We start from the raw sequence: 22,879 nt of genomic DNA, 5'->3' as shown, positions 1-22,879 counted from the left end.
AGTTCAGATAAAGAGTGCTGTTTTAAAGCACATGCCACCTTTATTCTCACGTTCTGTGCTTTGGTTCATGTTGCACAGAGACTATGATCCTTTTGGATTAAACGAAGCCAGAAGGTAAACTTCATGAATATAGTGAGCACGCTCCCAGTGCTACTGGTTTTCACAATCCATTGGACCAAAGGGGAGCTAGTAGGAAGTAAAACTAGTAGACATGAAGTAGAAGGCCAGACAATGGAAGATGTGGATAACAGACCACCTATACTAGAGGAGTTGCCAGGGTCAGAAAGGCCTACCCCTTGTGTCAGGACTGCCTCCATGAGGGAGTAAAGATGGGTTATAGCTGTAGGCAACTCCCTTCTGAGAGGAACAGAGGATCCAATATGCCAGACAAACCCTCATCTTAGGTAGGTCTAGGGTTTGGGTTAAGGGCATTGCTGGGAAACAGCAGTGGTACAGCACTCAAACTATTACCTATAGCTGCTCTTCCGTGTAGGTGGTGATGAAGTTGCAAGGCATAGTCCAAGGGCAATTGAAAGAGATTTCAGAGCTTTGGGACAGATAGTAAAGGGTTCTGTAGCACAGATGTTGTGAGGTTATGCAGGGAGAAAATTAGAAGGGCCGAAGCCCAATCAATTAGAAATCTGTCTACTGAGGTGAAGGGCAATAAAACATATTTCTGTAATTATATTGGCAGGAAAAGGAGGGCTAAGAAGAAACTCCAGGAATCAGACAGTCCTCTAATGTGGGGGTGTAGTCTATCAGGGTTGGTACATACTGCAGGGGGAGGGTTGATGTGGGAGTAACATGTGGTTATACGTTAACTGGAGGCAAGCAGCCTTTTATACGTTCTCTAGTGTGTGACCAGGTGTAGGAGCTCTGATAGCAAAAGGCTTGGCCTATTCCATAGAGTCTAAGACCCCCACCAATTACACAGCTTTCTGTGTAAAAAAACCACAGTTCCCGGTTATCATTTGTCATTGAAAAAATCCAGGACCCCAATATCCTCTGGCCACGTCTATACTTAATAAAATACAGTCACCTCTCCTCAGAAAGACTCTACACATATTCCATTTAAGTTTTTTGGGGCCCCCTAGAATGCTTCTCTTGGATTCTTGCCAGATAGGTAGGGCAGTAGGGGACAGTGTGCATGGTTACCTGCTAGGCACCTCCCAACCCCTTTCCCTGCCCCACAATCCCCTGTCTGTGGTTTCCATTCCAATCAAGTGTTGGAGAACTACTTCTCTTCCTCCAGGATAATAGCTCTTGCTTAACTCCTGTAGTGTTTACTGGGGGTAGGTAGAACAAAGCTCCTCCCCATGATTCAAACAAGCTGAGACCTCACATCTGGAGTCCACCTCTGCCAACTGTTCTTGCAGAAGTTTCTTCTCTTCCAGTGAGTCCTTCAAAGCAGCATGCAGCTGTTGATTAGTAATTCTCTCAGCAGTGAGTTGATCATAGAGACTCTTCATTTCGGTGTATAATCTGTGATTAGTCAGCCGCTTGGCTGCAAGCTGATCAGAGAGACTTGTCTCATTTTGCAGTTGTTCCTGCAGTGCTTTGACTAGATCTTGCACAGGTTTTATTGCCTCATTCTCCACATGCTGATCTTTTGTTTAAACTCCACAAATGAACACCTTGCCTTTTCCCATTTTAAATTATGCACTTTGTCGAGAGTGGTAATTCGATCAGCCTCAGCTTGTGACTCATGCCAGTCATGACAAGCCCTAACCATATCAGGGAGAGGGGGGAGGGGTGAAGGTCAGTTATTATAGTTATTATAGTCCTTTAATTGCTTTAAAGGAGCATTACAGTCAACACTAAGGTCTCCTTGGGAGGCCATAATCAAAATTATAGGTGCAGGAATTCCCTGGGAATTTCCCTCTTTACTCTTCCATCCCATGGGGATGTCATGTGTGTGTTCAGACTCCCCACTGAGGGAGGTCCTGTTCGACCTTTAGACTCAATTGATCCCTTTAGCACCGAGATCTGTCCTGTTCACAATGCCAATTTTAAATGTTACAGCCAAAGTTTGTGAGGAAAAGAAAAAGAAAGGAAAGACAAAAAGGGAGAGAGAAATAAAAGAGTACCCCATCGCCACCCCATGTTCCAGTGTTGTCCAGTATTGTCTTGTGTCTTCTTGGATCCAGGATGGTGGGCACGCACTCAGCTCCTTGGGGAGGTAGTTTTTATACCCCTGCGCTTTCTGGTTTGCTTTATACTTTTAAGGTTTTGCTAGACTGTATGATTGTATGTCAGATAAGAATATATATTTTCTGAAGAGTCTACTTAAGTTAAAATCTTTCCTCTTCAGTCTTGTAATTTTCTATTGAAAGTGAGAATGCTTTTTTGAATTAATTTTTATAAAATCCAACTACCAAATGGTTAACTGCTTTTTTTCATTCTAAATTTTTAAAACAATTCTAGTGTTGAGAAGAGATTCTAAATAATATGTTATGAGGGGTGTCTGTGTGTAATTAATAGTTTACTCAAATTCACACAGATTTTAATGAATTCTTCAGTTTTACATCTTGACCTACCTTAGAACTAACAAGTAACTTGGGGAGGGGGGGTGGACAGGGAGGGAGGTGTACATATATATATTTCCCAATTGGAATGCTTCCTCTTTTTATTTTAAAGCTTGGTTCTAGTCTTCCTGACAATTTTGTTTTAATTTGGCAAGCTAAAACAAAGGGAATAGAGCACTTTCAGAAATACCAAAATTGCATTTTAATATCTATCCCAAAATAGTGCATTTCTAAACAGAGAGTTTGCCAGAAAAAGGTTCATATATGGTATTAAAAATACCAATTTCAAGGGAAACAAAAGAGTAACCTTCAAACTTTTTCTGACTTTGTCTCTTATCAGTCATGCAAGTGTCAGAGTCATAATGTGAATACTCAAGAAGCCTTTGAATTGTCAACAGAGGAAGCTTCCTCTTTGAGGTTATATTTGCTGGAACAGAAGAGATAACGCTATTATCAGTGTTTTTTTAGTGCAGCCAATTTCTCATTGCATATACTGAAATGCAGTTTTAATACAGTTTAGATATTAGTATAATGATAAATACATCAGACTTTTACACTAAATTCTGAATGTTTCTGTCAGTCCTGATACAGTATGAAATTCCTCTCTCATCTCTTTCAGAGATCTTTTATGAGCATTTTCTGGGGAAAAAAAAAGTACTTTTTAAATGCATTTCTAACGTCCTTTTTGAGAAATTGACATTAAATATGTTTTTCTTTCTGGGGTGTGTGTTGAATTGTCACTCAGTTGGAACTTCGAAGTTTAGCTCTGGAATGTAAACATACAGAATAAAAGCTACCACACTCTGCCATATACATATACCATTACAAACTATTTATGACCATCATAGTATTAATTTTCATGCATTTTTGATAGCCAAGACTGTGTGAATTGGTTTGAACTGCTTCTCAAGGGCTTGTTACTTTTATTTCTTATATATTGTAATTTTTTTCTGTGAGCTAGCTAGTGAGCAAAATCTAAATGCATTTGAAAACATTTTGCAAATTTTACATGATAATACAATTTCATTGAACTTTTACATGTGACCCAGTTCAAATTTGTTCATATTTACAATTAAATTAATCGATGTCTTAACCACAGCTAGTGGACTGTAGAGAGCTATAAAGGCTTCCTTTTGATTTGCGTTGAAGTGTAGGTCGTTGTTAGCAATATGTCAAGTAACTCAAGTATTGATGATCGTTTCTACAAGAATGATGTGTTATTTCCACTACCAGATTTAGGCAGTCTTATGAATCATTACTGCATTTAGATATTCTTAAGTAATATTTGTGTTTTACATGAGTGAAACGTTCATCCCTGATCTTCTAATGTATGGATAAGCAAATAAAGATTGTCGGGTGTGTCAGGGCTTAATTTTTCACTAGCTATCTCAAATATTTCAGATGTATGAAAATAGTCTTCAAGATCTAGTATGTCATCATGACAATTTAAGTCAAATAATTATCAAATATGCTAAGTGCATATATTATACTTTAATAAACAAAAAAGGTACACCTGAGAGCAATGAGGTTTAAAGCTTTTTAGTTTACTACTATTTTTCTCACGTTCTGGAAAGTTGGTAAGGGTATTAAAAGTTCAGAGCTATGTCCACTTAGTTCCAGGGCTGTTTTTTTTTTTTTCTTTTTTCCTATGGGATTGGGTTATTTGTTTGTGTGTAAACAGCACAAGGAATGTTGTCATAGCCATAGGCAGGGCAGTATGTAGTTACTCTTGGGTAAAACAATGGCATCCCTTTTTCAGATTTTGCTTTAACAGAGATCTACAACAAGAATGGCAACAATCTCCAGTCAGCTTGTTTTCTTAGGAAGTGGGTTGTATGCAACCACTCCTTGTTTTTCATGGGCCTGGGCCTCCTTGAAAGCTAGAAAAAACTGTTACAGAAAAGACTGTAATAACTGCTATTAGAAAGCTATTATGCTAGTAATTGCATCTCATAGGTTATAAATTTTTCTTATAATTCACTTAATAAAATATAAATAAAAGCTTTAATTCTTAAAGATACCTTATCATCTTTGGAAGCAGTTTGAAGAACGTGTGCGATACCATCAGTTATGTTGCGAGTACTTCATTTGTATTGAATTGACTTTCACGCTAAGAATGGAATATTATTTAATTTACACTGAAAGGCAATGCACAATGCGAGTTTTTAAAAGAGAGAGACAAAAGATGAGGAGATTTAAGAAACTGTAGCTGTTTGTTGCAAAGAGCAGTTGTGAGTCCAGGTAAAGCTTGTTGCAAGAGTTTGATTACTGCATTATACTCCCTTAAGTTATATTGTATGGAACAAACAAGGCACACATTTAATGGCTTAAAAGATTTCTCACTGCTTAGAAGGTCTTTAACAGGGAGACATAAGTAAGGAAGACTTTTGGGAGAACAATCTTTCTTAGTAATCTAGACATTGATGTTCTATGTTGTTAAAGACTTTAAAATAAAGTAAGAGGTAGTGTTGGTACTGGAGAACTGGGAATATGGTTAATATGATGTCAGTTCTTTAAGGAGGCATGGAGGTGCTTGCAAGGCCCACACTGAGCAAAATGCTTTAGATAAAGCTGTTAAGAATGAATATTTGTGTGGACAATGTGTGTGAATGGAGCACTACAACAAAGTGGAAGGTATTTGCTTTAACACTTTTTTAAATAGAGTAGTAACCAGGGTATTACAAAAAGACTTTGAAACGAAGGAATTAGTTTAAAGTAAGTGTAAAGGAAAAATGAGAGTTTCTGCCAATGGGGAAGTAACCTTGAGGGAGAACAGAGCAGCAGTAGGAACTAGCTTTCTCGCTTCTGGAGGTTATCCCACTGCCTGGGTCTGACAGCAGAGCATCCTCTCCCTCAGATGCTGTGCACAGCCTGTTTATAGCTAGTAGATTGAAATGCTTTTACTGGTGTGTGCATTAGTAGATTGTAGGGAGCTTCATGTATATACATAAAGTGAGAGCACAGTGGGAGAGATGTATGTGAGCAAGAGAAACTGTACATTTTGAATCCCTGATTGGGATAAAAAATATGTGAACTGAGCAGTTTCTTCATCAAGACTCTTAAGATGTTGGGAACTGAAAACTCGTGAACATGATTTATTTATTGAGCAAATTTGTAGATACAGGATTAAATAGGACACACTGGGTAGAGCAGTGTGGCAGTAGAAAGAAACATTGCCTCATATATCTATTCAAGTTCCTTGAAGGCATTAACACAGATGAGAGACCTACTGCTGACAGTCCACTTGAACCGATGGAAGTTTTGTCATCAAGTAGATTTCAAGAACTTACAGAATGATAAGTTCTTCTCATGGAGAAACCAATAGGTGCAAATTATCACCTTCCAAGGTGAAAGGAAATCAGTGCTGTCTCACAGGGGTTTTATGTTACGACCTTTGTTATTTACTGTTCTTCCCTTTCCAAGAGCTTGGTAGTTTGCTCTTGACCTTAAGTTATTTGGAAGGGTAAAGAAAAGAGCCAGCTGTGAAGAGTAGGTTGAGTTCTGTGCAAAGGAACTGTGCAAGACTTATCTGTGATTTTATTGCGCTGTTGGAAATAACTGTAAAGTGATATGAATGAAAAAGCAGGTCATACATTTTCCCTATAAAAGTAAAATGCCTATGAAATGATTGGCTCTAAGCAGATTATTTCTATTCTGGAGTAAGGTCTGTTTGTTAGAATAGCATAATCAAAACAACCTCTAAGTATTTAGTGGACAAAAGAGCAAATAACGTTTAGAATTATTAGGAGAGAAAAACACTTTTAGTGCTATAAATGTTCTGTTTCATGCACAGCGTGAATACAATTTGGGAAAAGCTCAGATGACACAGGTTGAGCTGAAGTATGGAAGTGCTTCTGTGGACGTAATGATAACAGGCTGATTTGAGTGAGGTGCATTCAATAATGACTGACAGAATCGTGAAATGTTTTTCATTTACTTGAATGCTTTTCATTTATTCAAATTCAGTTTGAAGGCGACATTTTGAAATAAAATGTTTCTACATGTTACACAGATGTGGGACACTTTGCTGAAGGTTAGTATGCATATTAAAATTTTACGGCTTTCAAAAAGCTACTGGACCAATTTATAGCTATTAAAACCCCTTCAAGATGGTAGTTTGAAGGTAGTCTGCTAAAAACCAGGAGTGTGTATTGGGAGACAGTGTCTCAGGGAATGATTTAAAGGGACCATTCTAGATCATAACCTCAACATAAACATTAAACTGTAGTGTTTGCATCTATCTTGAAGTATGTGAAAGAGGACTGTCAAGTGCAAAGTTAATCTTGCTTTGTCCACAGCATTTAATAAAATAATAAAATAAAATTTGACTGCAAATGATTCAAGTGTTTGTAGTTCAAGAGATGTGAAAGTACTGAACATACGTCACAAGAATAAAGATTTTCAGTAGTTGGTCAGTATAAAGAAACTCATGGATTTTTATTGTTACATTGCAAGACTGAAGAGTCTGCTTGTGTGGTCATGCTAGAGCTGTCTTTGTGTTACACCAGAGTACACTCATCATTCACATGGTGTATATACTAATTCACATCTTTGGAGTTAGATGAATTTAAAGAGGAAGGGAAAATGAAATGTGGACTGGTAGGGAGCAATACATAGTCTTGCTAATATGTGCAGTCACAATGCATGCCAGCTGTTCAGATTAGCTTTTGAGAGAATATGGATTGCTGGAGCCAGATACTTAAAAACAGAAAAGATCTTCACTAGTAGGATGCTTTTAACTTTTTGGCAAATAAATAAAAATGTACTTCCTAGTATTGAAAGTAACTTAGAGTACATTATTAGAGTGAATTCCCTATTACTTGAAGAAGTTTCAGGACATGTATGACATGCTTATATTGAATTGGCAAAAACTTTCCTCTTACTAGGTGAAATTCAGAGATCATAGAGGTAGTACTTAGAGGACTGTGACTGTCTGTTCTTGACTTGATGTATGACCAAATCTTCTTCTCTTCTTAATCTTTGAGAAGAGCGAGCACATACATACATTACATACAATAGGTAGCCATCACAGTTCCTTGTTGAGATAAACATTGCAGTGAAAGTCAGTATTTCATCTGTTAGTTGTCTTTTGGAGTAAGCAAGGAGTAGTTGCCTCATGAGTTAAAAAAAGATGTATTCTGACAAGGGGCAGAAAAAACAACTCATGTCAGAGAAACTTCAACTACTAAATATGGAATACTGGACTGGATGTGGAGCATTACTGTGAGGAGGTCATGTCTTTAGGTGTTTTTCCTCATTCAAGCACTTGGTGTTAGCCATACTTTGGCTCACTAAATAACTCACTCTCCTCATCGGTTTAGAAGGAATTTGGGAGAGGGGCGTTGCTGACCTCCAGGAATGTGTGGATCACAGTTTACCTGCTGAGTCTCTTGCCTACGTTTATTTGCAGAAACATTTCTTTTATAATGAAAGCTTGCTTTGTTCTTGTGGCAGCCAGTTTAGTTTTCTGAAGCTAAATATTATGTAGAAATAAATATATTAGATTGAAATTCTTTAATATAGAGTAATTTATTTTACTTTAAAGTTTGTTCTGTGCAATTATGTGGCTTATTGTATACTATGCATCTTTCTAAATATTGATGTTCTGAAATTCTATAACTAATAAACCATCAGAATGAAACAATTGCTCTGTTGAAATCAATAGCAAAATGCCTATTGACTTCTTTTGAATCATTACTTCACCCGAAGTATTTCAGGTACAGAGAAGAAATCTCTGCTCTTCTACAAATAGCATGGGACTAGAAATCCGTTTAAGTCAAAGTCACCATAAAGTTTTGTAACTAGAGCTTTGTATCATGGGAGATGAATGTGTGCCAAAACCATTTTTCTTCTTTTTTTTTTTGATAAATAAAAAAGATCCTTTGAGAAATCACCTATTATGTCAAAAACATTGCCTAATTAGTCTGCAAGAACTGAAAGAAATCTTAGAAGTCTGGTGAAGTTAAAGACAGCCAAATTCATTACAGAGCCAACAACACTGGGAACAAGCGTTTGTACTGAAGGATGGAATATGTGGAGAACAGTCTTCAGATTACAGATTTCATGTAATCAAATTAAAGAGAAACCCACCTGCATAGGTGAGTTTTGAAAACCGACACAACCACTGAGAATTCTTGAAATTGTTCACTGGAGTTTTGGTGTAGTTCATTTAGAGAAAACAAGAAAGACCGTATTAGAAGCTGTCTCTCTCAGTCAGTCATAAGTTAGTGAATTAATTAAATTCAGAGAAATACAGCAGGTTGAGACAATGTTCTGCCTGTCAGGCCCTGATTCAGGCTTAGCTAGTGAGTGAGTTTCACTCCAGCACACATCTAAAATCCAAACTTGGGAGCTTCTGCTTAGTTTCCGTGGGCTGCAAGTACTCCTAAGGTACTAAAAAAATACTATATGGTGTAAAGGTCTTAAATTTTAATTGGATTTGGTGTACTGTCTTAAAATTCTGTTGTGACGGAAGTAGAAATGAAAAAAAAAATCTTCTATATGCTATGTATTTGCATACAATGTACAACTCTGTGTACAGTGGGTTTAAACTTAAACTCAATGATTATGTAGACAGTTCTTGTCCTTGTGGCCAAGGCAACCAATGGTATCCTGGGGTACATGAAAAAAGAGTGTGGACAGCAGGTCGAGAGGCATTATCCTTGCCCTCTACTCTGCCCTGGTGAGGCATCATCTGGAGTCCTGTGTTCAGTTCTGGAAGCCCCAGTTCCAAGAAAGACAAGGAACTACAGAGGACAGTCCACTGGAGGGGCATGATGGTTAGAGGACTGGAGCATCTCTCTTAGGAGGAAAAGCCGAGTGACCTCCTTCTGTTTAGTCCGGAAAAGAAAACACTGAGAAGGGACCTGATCAATGGTTGTAAATCTAAGGGGCAGGTGTCAAGAGGTTGGTGCCAGACAGGACAAGAGACAACAGGCACAAACTAGAACACAGGAAGTTTCACCTTACCATGAGGAAAAACTTTTTCCCTGTAAGGGTGACAGAGCCCTGGACCAGGCTGTCCAGAGAGGTTGTGGAGTCTCCTTCTCTGGAGATATTCAAAACCTGCCTGGATGTGCTCCTCTGCAGCCTGCTGTAGGTGAACCTGCTTTAGCAGGGGAGTTGGGCTAGATGATCTTCAGAGGTCCCTTCCAACACCAGCCATGCTGTGATTCTGAGAGGTACAAGGAATGTCTTAATTCTTGTATAATAGTTTGGTTTGATTTTAGTTTCTTGGTTTGTCTTTTTTTTCTTGGAGGGAGGGAGGGCAGGGGAAAGTGTTCAGTTTATGGTCCAGAGGCTTGTTATAATATATCTGGCCTCCTCAGTTTTTCTTATTCTTACTATTCAATTACTATTTCTGGCTTTATTGTTTCATAAATTCTTTTCAGAAACGCCTTCAAAATAAAGCACTAAATACGAAGGACCAAAAGAATATTCTGTAATTGGTAAATTCTTTTCACTTACAGCTAGTCTTGGAAAGCATGACAGTTTTCTCCAGATACCTAGGCTGCACAGACTGAAAGCATCTTTTCACTGCTATTCAGCCTGAGGACATCTATCGAAACATTTTTCAGATGTGAAACTCTTCTGTTCTTACTGTAATTGGGAGAACAGTTTTTTATGTGTTCTTAGTTTATATTTCATTTTTATTTCTTTTTCACTGTGATATTTTTTCACCTGCTTAATCAATATCATATAGTGTGATTCTTCATTGTATGATTTCTTAAAGAGTTATTTCCATTCTAATTTATAACTCTTTTTTTTTTCTCTCTTCGTTAGACCTACAAGCTTATTTTTACACAATGGCCTGTTTATTGTGTGTTTATTTTATAATTTCAAAACACTGTGTCATGAAAACATTATTTTATCTTTTTATAGTATTATTTTTTATTATTTTGTTAATTTATTAATTTAGGCACAATAATTGAGCTTTGAACAGCTCTGACTGCTGATATTTGTAGAATGTGATTAAGCTTATTCTCTCTTTTCTGAGCTGAAAACTTACTGCAATTTCACAATTCAGTACTTGTAATATTCTTTTAACTTCCTTGCATACTGTGATACAAGAGTGAAAGTCTCACATGAACAAGCACTTATTACATATTAAGAGAATTTTTCATTTGGCCTCAAATAATCCATAGGATTCCTTGTCCCAAATACATGAGCATTCAATGTTCTATTCATTTTTCCTCTTCTAGTTATTAATTTTTATGTCTTATTTAGTAGAGCTAGCATTTTAAATATTTCTGTACAAGCTTGACTGTAATGATCACACTGTTAGACTTGTGCTGGTTTTTGCAGTCCTGAAACTTTTTGGTTTTTGAATATTTGGGTGGTTTTTATGGAGACAGCTGACAGAAGGATCTTGAAATGCAACTTGTCCTGCTGACGGCAGTATTTGATTTGTATTCATTGCAGGCTGGAATGCTTGTTAAGGACAGAACAGCAAATAGGTCTAATGTTTTGTGTCATAACATAAAATTTTTAGCTGCTGGCTTTTATGGTATACTAAGTCAATGCCTGCCATCCTAAACAGAACTTTATAAAATACATCATTGCAAATTTGATAGCTGCTGAAGTATAAGATGTTTAATGGCATAGCACATCAATTGCAAAAAATGTTCTCACTCTTGTATCCTTATAATTAGGAAGCATCCATTAAACAATGAATTTAAATAAGTAAGTCCCATAGCAGCCTTCATAAATCATGGATTCAAATTATTTGTTATTGAAATAAATTCCTATTTGTCAAGTCTGTCTACTTTCAAATTTTATATTCTAATCATGAAGTGATTCCTTTGTTCTCCATTTGTCCTACTAAAGGTTTCATTTTGTTTAGTTTCTATGTCATGTCAGCAGTACTTCTTCCAATGTGTTAACTAAACCTGAAATACCATACAAAAAATTGCTCTGGGCAAGACAGAACAATTTTTTTTAGTAACTCAGCTGTACAATTCAAAAAAAATACAGGCTTCTTCTAGAATATTAATATGAAGCTTAAAAACTGCACAGCAAAACTTAGTTTTGAATTGGTTTTGGCCCTTTCTACTATGCATTCAGTTCTATTTTGGTTATTTTTTTTTAGTCATGTTAGGCTTGTCCTTTTCCTTAGTCCTCTTGTCCAAAGACTGCTTATTTGTAATCTTTTCCATTGAGAAAATTCTGGTGTAGATTTGAGTTTTGCATCATAATGGAAGTTGCTAAGTTAGCTTGTAGAGGAATTAGGAGAAGAGAGATTAAATTAAGAAAAAAAGGGGTTGAAAAAAAAAGAATTAAAAAGCGAGTGTGAATAAGTTTTCCTCAAGTAATATATGCCAGCCTGAATTCTGTTTTCTTAAAAACTTTGATGTGAAGTTCTCTTTATCCCTAGAGTAAAGTTAATATATAATGCAGTAGTGCAACAATATGTAATAAACTTAAAATGTCAGTGTATAGGGCTTTAGATCATTGAAATGATATCCTGAAACAACATCAGATGATAAAGTTACACCTAAATAAGAACAGAATAATAAAACTTGCAGTGAAAATATACTTCCCCCTTTTTACTGACTTAAAATGTTGATTCTTTATGAACACTAATTGTTTGGTACATTTTTTTAATAAAGAATATTAATTTTTAAGGTTTTACATGGGTTCACTGTCGCATAATGACAAAATCCCAGAGGACACAAAGTCCCAGGATATGCATCTACGTATACGCCTGTATGTGCTATATGAAGTGTAGTAAGCAATTGGTTATAAAACTGTGTTGACAAAACTTCAGAGTATTTGAAACAGTTAAATTTTTCACACAAGTATCACTTCCTTTTTGCTACTATAAAAAGACCATCCTGAACTACAAATAGGTGAAAGCAAATGCATTACTACAAATATGACTGTTGTCCCTTAATGGCAGCTGTAGCTCCATTCACTTGTGTTTATGTTTTGTCAATTAGCTGTCAGTCTTCCTCTCAAGAATAATCTGAAGTTTTCTTAAAAGTGTGATTTGAAAGGGGATCAAAGACCCATAGTTGTTTTGGAGAAATAAACTGTTTAATTCATAAATCTGTTAATTTATACTGTGTTCACTGAGATACTTCTTTCTAAAGTAACTATTGAGGTTTATAAGTTGATGTACAGGCTGTACTTAAGATGTTACTTAAAATTCCTTTGGCGAGAAAGGCTGCCATTGTTTTCCTTTCAGGCATGTATCTAACTATTCAGTTATATTGGATTGGTGCAAAAATAATTGCTGATTCTGTCATTGCTATTATGCTTATTTTTGATTAAACTTTTTCTTAACTGTATTATTGTAGTATACCATTTTAAAGTGTAAAATTTACTCTAGTTATTTATACTAATGGTTTTCTTTTCACTGTTTATTATTTATATTATGCTACCAAATGAAATATGAAAAAAAAGCAAATTTGAGTGATTTTGTTGTATGAGTTCAAAAGGTGACATAAAGCAGCAGGAACTGCTAGCAATGTCAATCAAGCATTTGGCCAGGGCACCATCAATGAAAGTACAGCTTGACATTGGTTCCAAAAATTTCAGAATGGAAATGAGAGCCTTGAAGTTGAGGAGAATCATGGAAATCCTTCTTCGGTAGACTACAACCAGTTTAGGGCCATTATTGAAGTAGACCCACACAAAACAACTCGAGAGATTGCAGAAGAGCTAAACATTGACCATTCAATGGTTGTTCAATGTTTGCATCAAATCTGAAAATCAAAGAAGCTTCACAAATGGATGCTGCATGAGCTCAACAAGAATTAAAAAAAAAAAAAAAAGCACCGTTACTAATTCTGCTCTACGCTTCTTTTATGCAACAAACATGATTCATTTCTTCATCTCTTATGACATGTGATGAAAAATGGATTTTATACAACAACCAGTGGCATTTCACACAGTGGCTGGACTGACATGAAGGATCAAACCACTTCCACAAACCAAAGCTGCATCAAAAGAAAGTTATGGTCACTGTTTGGTGATCAGCATGTGAAATAATCCACTACAACTTCTTGCATGCTGGAAAAACCATCATGGCAGACAAGTATTGCTAGGAATTTGACAAAGTACACCAAGAACTGCAACAGTTACGTCCGATTTTGGTCAATCAAAAGGGGGCAGTTCTGTTCCATGACAAGGCACAACTGCATGTCTGGCAAATGGCTTTGCAGAAGCTGCTCAAACTGGGCTACAAAACTCTACCTCACCCAACTTTGCCTACCCAATGTCTCTCCCATTGGTTACCACACTTTCAAGCATCTTGACAACTTTCTGCAAGAGAAGGTTTTCCACAATCAAGCAGCTGCTTAAAATGCCTTTGAAGAATTTATCCGTTCCAGGACTCCAGAATTCCATCCTACCAGAATAGACAGACTTGTTTATTGTTAACAAAAATGCATAGATGCTAATGGTTCTTATTTCAATTAGTATATATTATTCTAAGTTGAGATATACTGTTTTAAAGTTGATTGTTAAAAACACCTATGATTTTTGCACCAACCTAATACAAACCATTTTTTCATGCTCTTTTTTGCGTGCCTGATCATGTGTGTCTAGTATGTTTCACCTTCCTAGCTTAATTAGCTTTTAAAACAGCCAAGCATATCCCAGGCTGCATCAAAAGAAGCATAGCTGGCCTGTCTGGGGAGGTGATTCTATCCCTCTGGTCCTCTCTTGTGAGAACCCACCTAGAGTACTGTGTCCAGTTCTGGAATCTCCAACATAAAAAGGGTATGGAACTGTTGGAACAGCTCCAGAGGTGGGCCATGAAGATGATCAGAGGGCTGGAGCTTCTTTCTGTCAGGACAGGCTGAGAGAGTTGGGGTTGTTCAGCCTGGAGAAGACTCTGAGGAGACCTTATAGTAGCCTTCCAGTACCTGAAGGAGCCTACAAGAAAGCTTTGGAGGGACCTCTTACAAGACCTTGTAGTGATAGGATGAAGGGGAGTGGCTCTAAGATTTAGATTACATATTAGGAAGAAATTCTTTGCAGTGAGGGTGGTGAGATACTAGAACAGGTTTCCCAGGGAAGTTGTGGATGTCCCTCCCTGGAAGTGTTCAAGGCCAGGTTGGATGGGGCCTTGGGCAGCCCAATCCCATGGGAGGTGCCCCTGAGCATGGCAGGGGGGTTGAAATTGGATGATCCTTATGGTCCTTTCAACACAAACTGTTCTGTGAATCTGACTATCCAAATACTTTCTGTACACTCAACAAGTTTCTCTGATACTGCAAATAAAAAAAAATAAATTACTTCACTTACTGTGGAACTTGGAGTCAGTGGTCATTGTGAAACCTGTAGCTGATGTAACTGAAGTGGAATTAGGGACAGTATCCAGTTTGCTTGGAGTAGGTAACGACTGTTAATGAAAAACATCTTAAAATCTCTGTTGTTTCCCAATTATATGTATTGTAGTTTGGCTTCTATGTCTTAAGCAAGTAGTCTATACTCCGAAAGGACTATTACCAGTTGAACTTCATTTGTAGCTTTTCTTTGATTGGTATCACTGCTTTGGTTGTCCAGCTGTAATGAAGTGTGTAGGAATGGCAGTTTTCTCTAAGATTTTTTTGGTCTTTTTTCTTAAGTTGATTAAAAAGTAGTCATGTTGTTAAACAAAACATTGCTGTTGAAAAATTTCCTTTCCTTAGGCAACTAGGCTAAGCTGTGTCATGTAAACTTCCCAAAACTGCCAGAATGCTATTTCAGAGATCCTAGCAACCTTAATTCCATCTCTATAAAGCCTCTCACGTGGGTACTGTGTGTCTTAATATCTGCTCAGGGGGGAGATATCCAAACTATTAGGTAACATGTGAGTGAAGTGCTACAAGGGTAGCAATGTTTTATTCCTAATGAGAGGTTAAGTTCTCATTATTTTCTGAAACCCATAAAGTAATGATCCGTCAAAGGATTGCTGTATTTTCTGTCTTCTTATTTAGTAATTAATAAACGTGTGAGGAGTCCCTTTGAATAAATTCTCATTCATCTGGTTGCATCAAGCCTCTGTGCAGCTGAGCACTGTTCACAGTTTCTGGATTTGTGAAATCACCTATACTAACTAATTCCTTTGGTAGCACTTCTAGACACCCTAAATAATGCAGTATAGCCATAAAAGCTGTCTAGGGACAACCAAAGCAACAGCATAAGCTAGGATTTGTATATTTTAAATTATGCTGACTAGCCTTTCCAGCCAGCTAGTCCGTAAAAGCAGGCAGCATTGCTCCACTTTTGCTCTAGGGCTGGGAACCCAGATCATATTCTGTGCTCGATGCCAGATGGGCTTTGTGAAAGCCGCCAGCACAGCCTGTGTCAGCCAGCCAGCCAGTCTGTGGAAACTGTCTGCTGTCTCTAGACTCTGTTTTGGTTTGGGGCAGTAGTGAACACAGCAGTGAACTTAGGCACAGAAAATTTAACTCTCAATCATTAAATTAATATCTGAGTGAATCAAAGTGTCTGTAGGAGTTTGTTGTGTGTATATGCATTACATATGTTTTTTAAAAATTCAACATTAAATATTTCTTAAATAGGATAGAATTTATCCATAGCTGTTAAACTCTCCCATTAAAAGTGGCTGATATGTTTTATGGTCATGTTTAGTAAATGGGAGACTGAACATCTGCACTGTTACACCAAGGATGCTGAAACAGGAATAAATACATAGAGTTTTATATGTGGGGTCAATTGTTGATTTTATAGCTTATCCTATTATTTTTTACAGTGAAGCACTTGAGTGTAAGATGTACAAAATCACTAAAAGTGCACAATCACCACCTCTAGTAATGCTGTTTATTCCTCACCATTTTGTGTGCGCTGCGGTATGCACCTTAGGTGTTTTCTTAGTCCTGATCTCGTTGGCCTGTAACTCAGCTGAGTGGGATTTCATGTGGAGACATTGCTTAGAAAGATTGCTTGCTATGTATGTAATAAATGAAATTTTCACCAGAGTGACATTCTGTTGGCTTATATGGGAGGTGGAGATGTTCATAGCTAGCTAAAAGAAAGTGTTTATTTCAAGGGGTTAGTACTAAATTAAATGTTCCTGTTTCATTGTTAAATAAAATTAAGATCCCTGAAAAAAAAAACCTACTGGCTCAAATAGCTGGCTGCACATTTCTCACTGTTGTCTTATATAGCCTTCACTTTGCCAAAACCACAAATTCATTATTAGTTCAGGATTTCTGTTAGCATTAAGTGAGTTTAGATTTATTTTATGTCTAATACTACATTAAATGTTGAGGCAGTTAAGCATCGTTTGCAGATTTTATATTTTATTGCCCTTTTATAACTGGGTATCTACAATAGAAGAAACTGCTCTCTTAAATACCTACACATTATCCTAACTGTGGGACATCAATGTGATTAGAATCGTCAGAGTTTTCTGAGCTGTTTAGGAAAAGAACTGCAGTCAAGGCTTTTTGCATTGCTTTAGTTTTTGAGATGTTACTTCATATATGTATTCACTCACTTTCAGTGTTAAGTTCTTTAGAATGAACACATGCCCACGTTATGTCCCTCTGTCCAAAAAAAGGTTTAAAAGTTTTTTTGCAAATCATGTTCATATGCTAACAGATGTTTTGGCTTGGTAGCCATTCTCAAATGTGTGAACAACTTAGGCCTGAAACAGCATTGTCTCATGGTTTGTCACTTCAGTAGTCATAAGAAGGGCTTTTGAGTAATGGCTGGTACAGAGGAAATAGGTCGTGATACATATACTACCCTCAGCAGATAATATTATCTTCTATGATCAGAAGAAAACTAGGAATTAGATTAGGTTTCTATTTTCAGATTTTGACAGACCTGCCTGGGCTAATAATTTCATATGAAGTCCTCTATTGGGTTCTTAAGCAAGTTAAAAATCTGATCTGCCTTGAGGAGCTGAACTGATACTACCGTGTAGTAAAAAAACAAGCATATTTGGAGCACAGGCTTCAAGTGAAGCTGTGTGAAACTGTGCTGGTTTTGGAAAACATGTTTAACAGGTAGCTACATAAAAGAGTATGTAAGCTAAGTTTTTTAAGCTGCATAGGATTTTATTTTTAATCTTCCCGGGCAAGATGATGCTTTTGAAGTGTTCTGTAGTTAACATGGAAGAAAACCTCTGTGGAGAAATATGGATATGATCATGAAAACGCACAATAAAACATCAAATTAATATACATTGATGTTTCGTATAAAAGTGCTTGTTTTAGAATGTTTATGTTAACTGGAAAACACATAAAATTGGTTTGCTAAAGAACTTTACAGAGTTCTGTTTTTCCCCTCTAAATTAAGAGAAGAGACCACAGATTCTTATAGCTAATGTATGTTCTTGGCAAAATTGATTGACTTCAATTGAACGCTTAATCGTGATCAAGTAATCCATGGCCTTCTATAATGTTCCTCTCTATGAACTTCACCCTGAATGCTTATGTACTAAAGGAAGACAAAATAATAGTGTTTATCCTGTTGATGTGGAATTTGTAACTTTCTCATTTGGGGCAGTTAACTAGTGTATTGCTTCTCCTCTTTGTATGTTTATTACCTTGAATTTGGCCTGTTGCCCCCTCAACATACAATCCTAATTCAGTTTATCATTAAGGATAATTATTTTCAAAATTGCCTGCTTTTGATTGGTTTCCAATACACTTTATTAGATATGTGTCATGTCTTGTTAACTCAAGGCAAGTTATTTCTTAGTTATCCAAAAATGATAATACCTCGTGAAGTAGCTTTGTATGATAGGCTATTACAAAACCTAAGTAAATTTAATCTGCTCCCTCTACCTCAGCATCCTTCATGCACATACTCATAAAAATAAAAATTATGGTTTGTTTTTTTTAAAAAAGAGTATTGGAACATCTGAAGTCATGTTTCAATTAATCTTGAGTACTCAACAAGTTAATTATATTTTCTTAAGAATTAACGTGTAACTCACAGAGACCTTATTTCCACACAGTTTGTTTCAGTTTTGTTTACATTGCATTAACAGAAAAGAAGGAAAGAGCACAGATTACACTTAACTCAAGTATTTTACCGAACCATGGCAACTATCACTCCTGAAGGGAAATCGCAAGCATATGTTGTATTTAGGGAAAATTATAAATAGATTACACTGTTATTCTTGACTGTGCTATTGAGGGATTATATATATATATGCCATCTGCACTAAAGTAACACTAAACATTTAATGAGTTTTCAAATAGTAGATAAGTATTTAAATTAACTCTATCCCAACTGAAACAAGGACACACAGGTTTGTAGAAATGTGCATGCAGTAAACAGTTGTTTGTCACTGCCAAAGAAAAGAGCCTGAGTTGGGGACATGATAATTTCAGTTAGCAATTCAAACTTCTTCTGTGGAATCAGACCTGAGATGGGAGAATATTAAAGTTGGAAAAAGACCCTATTCAAAGTTTTGCTTCCCGTATTAGTCCTACCAGTGTAGCATTCTGTGCTGCATCCACTGTGTAGCTGTGATAACTGTGTACAGCTCTTCTGCTCAAACCATGGTTGCATCTCTTCTGACAACTTTAGCTTTGCATCTTACCTGGTTGTCCCTCTTGATGCCTCTAAAATGAAACAGAAATACTGAATTTTTTCATTGATTTCTTTAAAGCATTTGCCTAAAGCAATTGCAGCCAGATAGGCTTCACAGAGCTTCCAGATATTATATGGATTCAATGACAAAAAGCAAAAAATATAGCAAAACCAGAAATTATAACTTCTCAATGTCTGAATAGTTTGTAGCTTCAAATAAAATTTCATAAGAGTATGCACTTTGCATGAAGATCATTCGGGAGTCTTCTTGCAGAAGGAAAGAAATGTGAGATTAAATAAACTTCACAAGTGACCAGATCCTTTCTTTTGTTATATGGATATAATTTCAAGAACTTTAACTTATCCAGGCCCCTTTGGATGACATCCAATCCTTCCGGTGTGATAACTGCACTACTCAGCTTGGTGCCAACTGCAAACTTGCTGAAGGTGCACTTGCTCTCACTGTCTATATCATCAATGAAAATATTAACAGTACTGGTCCCAGTATGGACCCCTGAGGGCCACCACTTGTCACAGATGACAGAGGGTCACTATTTGCAAGACGGTGGTCACAGATAACTCGGAGTACACAATCTATAACGCATTTTAACATCATCATTAATTTTTGTTAATGTTTAATATTCCTGTTTCCTTCCTCTGTTTTATATATTTGTGAACTTATATATGCATATATATATGTATATAGCTTTAGTGAGATTTATAAAGAGCCCTGCAAAAAAATCAAGAAGTGCAGGTTTGCATATTGTCATTTTGTACTGCAGTGAGTTATTCTTGAGATCAATGATTTTTATCTTCTTAAAGAAAACAGGTGTCTTCTTTGAGAGATGGGATCTTTAGATGTATGAAGTTCTTGCCTCGTTTAGTTTTGAATTGGTTATTTGAATGATCATGATATATTTGAATTCTGGAAACAGTGGATAACAGTCCACTGGGTAAAAACTTTTATCCTATCTTATGAACTGCATGTTTTGACAGTTCATCAACCAGAATTTAACTACTGTGTGTGAAGGCATTCTTTTGTATGCTGAAGTATCAGCGTATTTCAGATCTGAGTTGTTCTGCATTTTGACAAGGATGCTACTCAGACAGAAATATTCAGAGCAGAATTAATTACAGCAAAATGTATACGCTTAAAAATAAACGAACTAACAAAACCCTGGATCCATCAAGAGGGTAAAGAGTTTCCTTTTCTTTTATCTTAATAGGAGCAAGCATTTTTCTTTCTATTTAGTTGAGGTGAAAATTGCATCTATGCCTAAGAATACATAAAACTAAATTTTAGAACATGGATATATTTAATTTCACATAGAATAATATGATGAACTGTACTAAATGTTTGTAACTGATGTAGTAGAGGAAGAGAGAGAATCTCTTTAATTTTTGTGCATGTTTGCAGTCCTTTTTTGCTATCATAAATAGTTAACAATAAACCTGTAGCAATGTCTGCATAATATGCTATATATTCTTAATAATAAATGTACAAAATGAGCCCATTAACAATTATTTGGGGAAAAACAGTAGACTATGTTAAGTTTGAATTTAGTGTTAACAACTGTGATTGCATTTATTACAATTTCATATAAATAAAACGTTTTATGAATTAGGATTTTTTATGGACACTGTGCTACCTTCATGGAGAAAGATGGAATAGACTTTGTATGAAGAAACTTTGCTCAATCTGGATAGGACTAAAATAGATTGATTTTTTAAAGGCAAGTTCAGTTTTAACTTTTGTGCAAACCATGCTGAGGCATGTCCTTGATTTCATCACCTCCCTTCTAAAAATTTGTATCTCCCTAGCAAATAAGTACGTGTCCACATGCATTTATTTCCACACTAGCAGCAGAGTGAAAAGGAGTCCAGAGTACTGCATTTGTGTATGAAACATTACATTTGTTGTATATATGTGCTTTGCCTAAATATGCTGGGGTTAACACTTTTTTACTAAACACACATACTTACATAAACTGTGTATATTTTTCTGCAAAACAGGTTTTATTTTGATTCTCATTTATCTAGTTGTGCCATTTTCAATGGATTTCTTTGTTATAAAGTGGATTGGTTTTCATTTTTATTTTACAGAGTTACATACATGGAAGCAGTCAGGCTCAGTTTGTTGCAGAATCGCATATTATTCTTCTGCTGAGTATCCTTCAAACAGGTGATGAATAGAAAAAAAAACAAGCGAGGCACACTGTTAAATGAAATTGCTCTGACAGTGAGTATCATTGAACTTTTGAGTAGGTATTGTACTTTGGCTTATTTACTATATGTTTAAACAAATATTCAGTGTTATTGCTGTTTACTGCCAAGTAAACCTGGCATTTCTTTTCACTAAAACGTAGCTTGTTATCTCCTTTATTACTCTTATGCCTGGTTCCTATTCTTAATATTTTTCTTTTCAGTGTTATCTTTTCAAAAATTTTATTCTCTTTTTTGCTCTTTATTATAAAAGTTAAAAAATAGATGTTAAAAATTACTGTATTTCCTTTAACTGACAAGGATAGCATACTGAAATTTACTAATTGTTCCTGAAGTTTATTTGTCCTCCTGTAGTCTTTGATTTTGGTTTTTTTTCCTCCACCCAATCCAAACAGTTTACTTCTTGAAACAAATAACCCAGTCCTCTTTGTTCTGACATCACCTCCTCACAAAAAGCCTCTGAGACCTACTTTTACTCTTTCATTCTTACTGAGTCAGAGCAAGTTAACTTACTTTTTATGTGAATATGTCTTAATAATCTATAAGAGAAACCCTGCTTCTAGTCAGTGTCACTCTTTAAATGAAAACTATAGTCAACATTAACCACCATTAAAATACAGTCATTCCATCACAGATGCCTTCCTCTTAGGAGGACAAGAGGAAAAAGATAATGTTTCCCAATTTGAAGTTGTGGTCAGATATCAGAGTTTGGTGATCATAGCTAATCCTTATTCTCTCCCTGAAATTATATTGGCTTAGATCCTGCCCCTCCTCTGACTTCATTTTTCATCTTTGTTATCCAAAGAGAACACCATCGTTATATCTTCTTATTTCATTTCATTCTTTTACCCAGCAACAATTTTGCTACTTTTTTTTGAAACCGTATTTGTTCTGTATATAGCCATTGCAAATTTAATTTCAAATTTCTGATCATATTTTGCAGAGTAAATGTAGTATTACCTATTGAACTGGAATACTGTGTCTGATTCTGGGTCTCCCAGTACAGGAAAGTTGCAGACTTACTTAAGCAAGTCCAACAAGGGGCCACAAAGATGGTTAATGGACTGGAGCATCTCTCATATGAGGAAAGGCTCAGAGAGCTTGGACTGTTTAACCTAGAAAGGGCTCAAGGGCTTCTTATCAATGTGTTCTTCTTCCTAATACCTGATGGAAGGAAATAAAGGAGACATATTCTTAGTTGTGCACTCTGACAGGACAAGAGGCAGTGGGCCCAAACTGAAAACCAGGAAATTCAGTCTGTGAACAAGAAAACAATTCTTACTGTAAGGGTGGTCAAACTTTGGAGCAGGTTGCCCAGAGGGGCTGTAGAATCTTCATCTGTGAAGATAACTCAAAACCTGACAGGACACAGTTCTGGGCAACTTGCTTTAGCAGGTTGCTTGAGCAGAGGCGTTGAAGTAGGTGATCTGAAAAGGTCCCATACAAACTCAATCATTCTGTAATTCCATCAATTCTGCACATTTTATATCATACCCTAAGTAATGTTGTGTCTAAATAACATTTTATTCATTAAAACTTTGGAAGCACATTTATTTGATCATTATTTCTAAATTTGGGCTCCTTTTCTTGGGAAGAGATAATTAAACATAAATAGCTTTACCTGAATA

General features: G+C 36.3%; 1 protein-coding gene across 1 annotated transcript in view; it reads left to right on the top strand.

The window, feature by feature from the left end:
• TUSC3 (tumor suppressor candidate 3) overlaps positions 1–22,879 on the top strand; it is a 126,744-nt gene that overhangs the window by 82,432 nt on the left and 21,433 nt on the right. Inside the window, exon 7 of the mRNA XM_069855959.1 lies at positions 21,132–21,195. Within this exon, the coding sequence (XP_069712060.1) occupies positions 21,132–21,195 (64 nt within the window). The remainder of the gene's footprint in view (positions 1–21,131; positions 21,196–22,879) is intronic.

The sequence above is a fragment of the Phaenicophaeus curvirostris genome, chromosome 4, assembly GCF_032191515.1.
Source record: "Phaenicophaeus curvirostris isolate KB17595 chromosome 4, BPBGC_Pcur_1.0, whole genome shotgun sequence".
In the NCBI taxonomy this organism is placed as follows: domain Eukaryota; kingdom Metazoa; phylum Chordata; class Aves; order Cuculiformes; family Cuculidae; genus Phaenicophaeus; species Phaenicophaeus curvirostris.
Note: the sequence above shows the minus strand (reverse complement) of the source record. Positions and strands in the feature narration are given on the sequence as shown.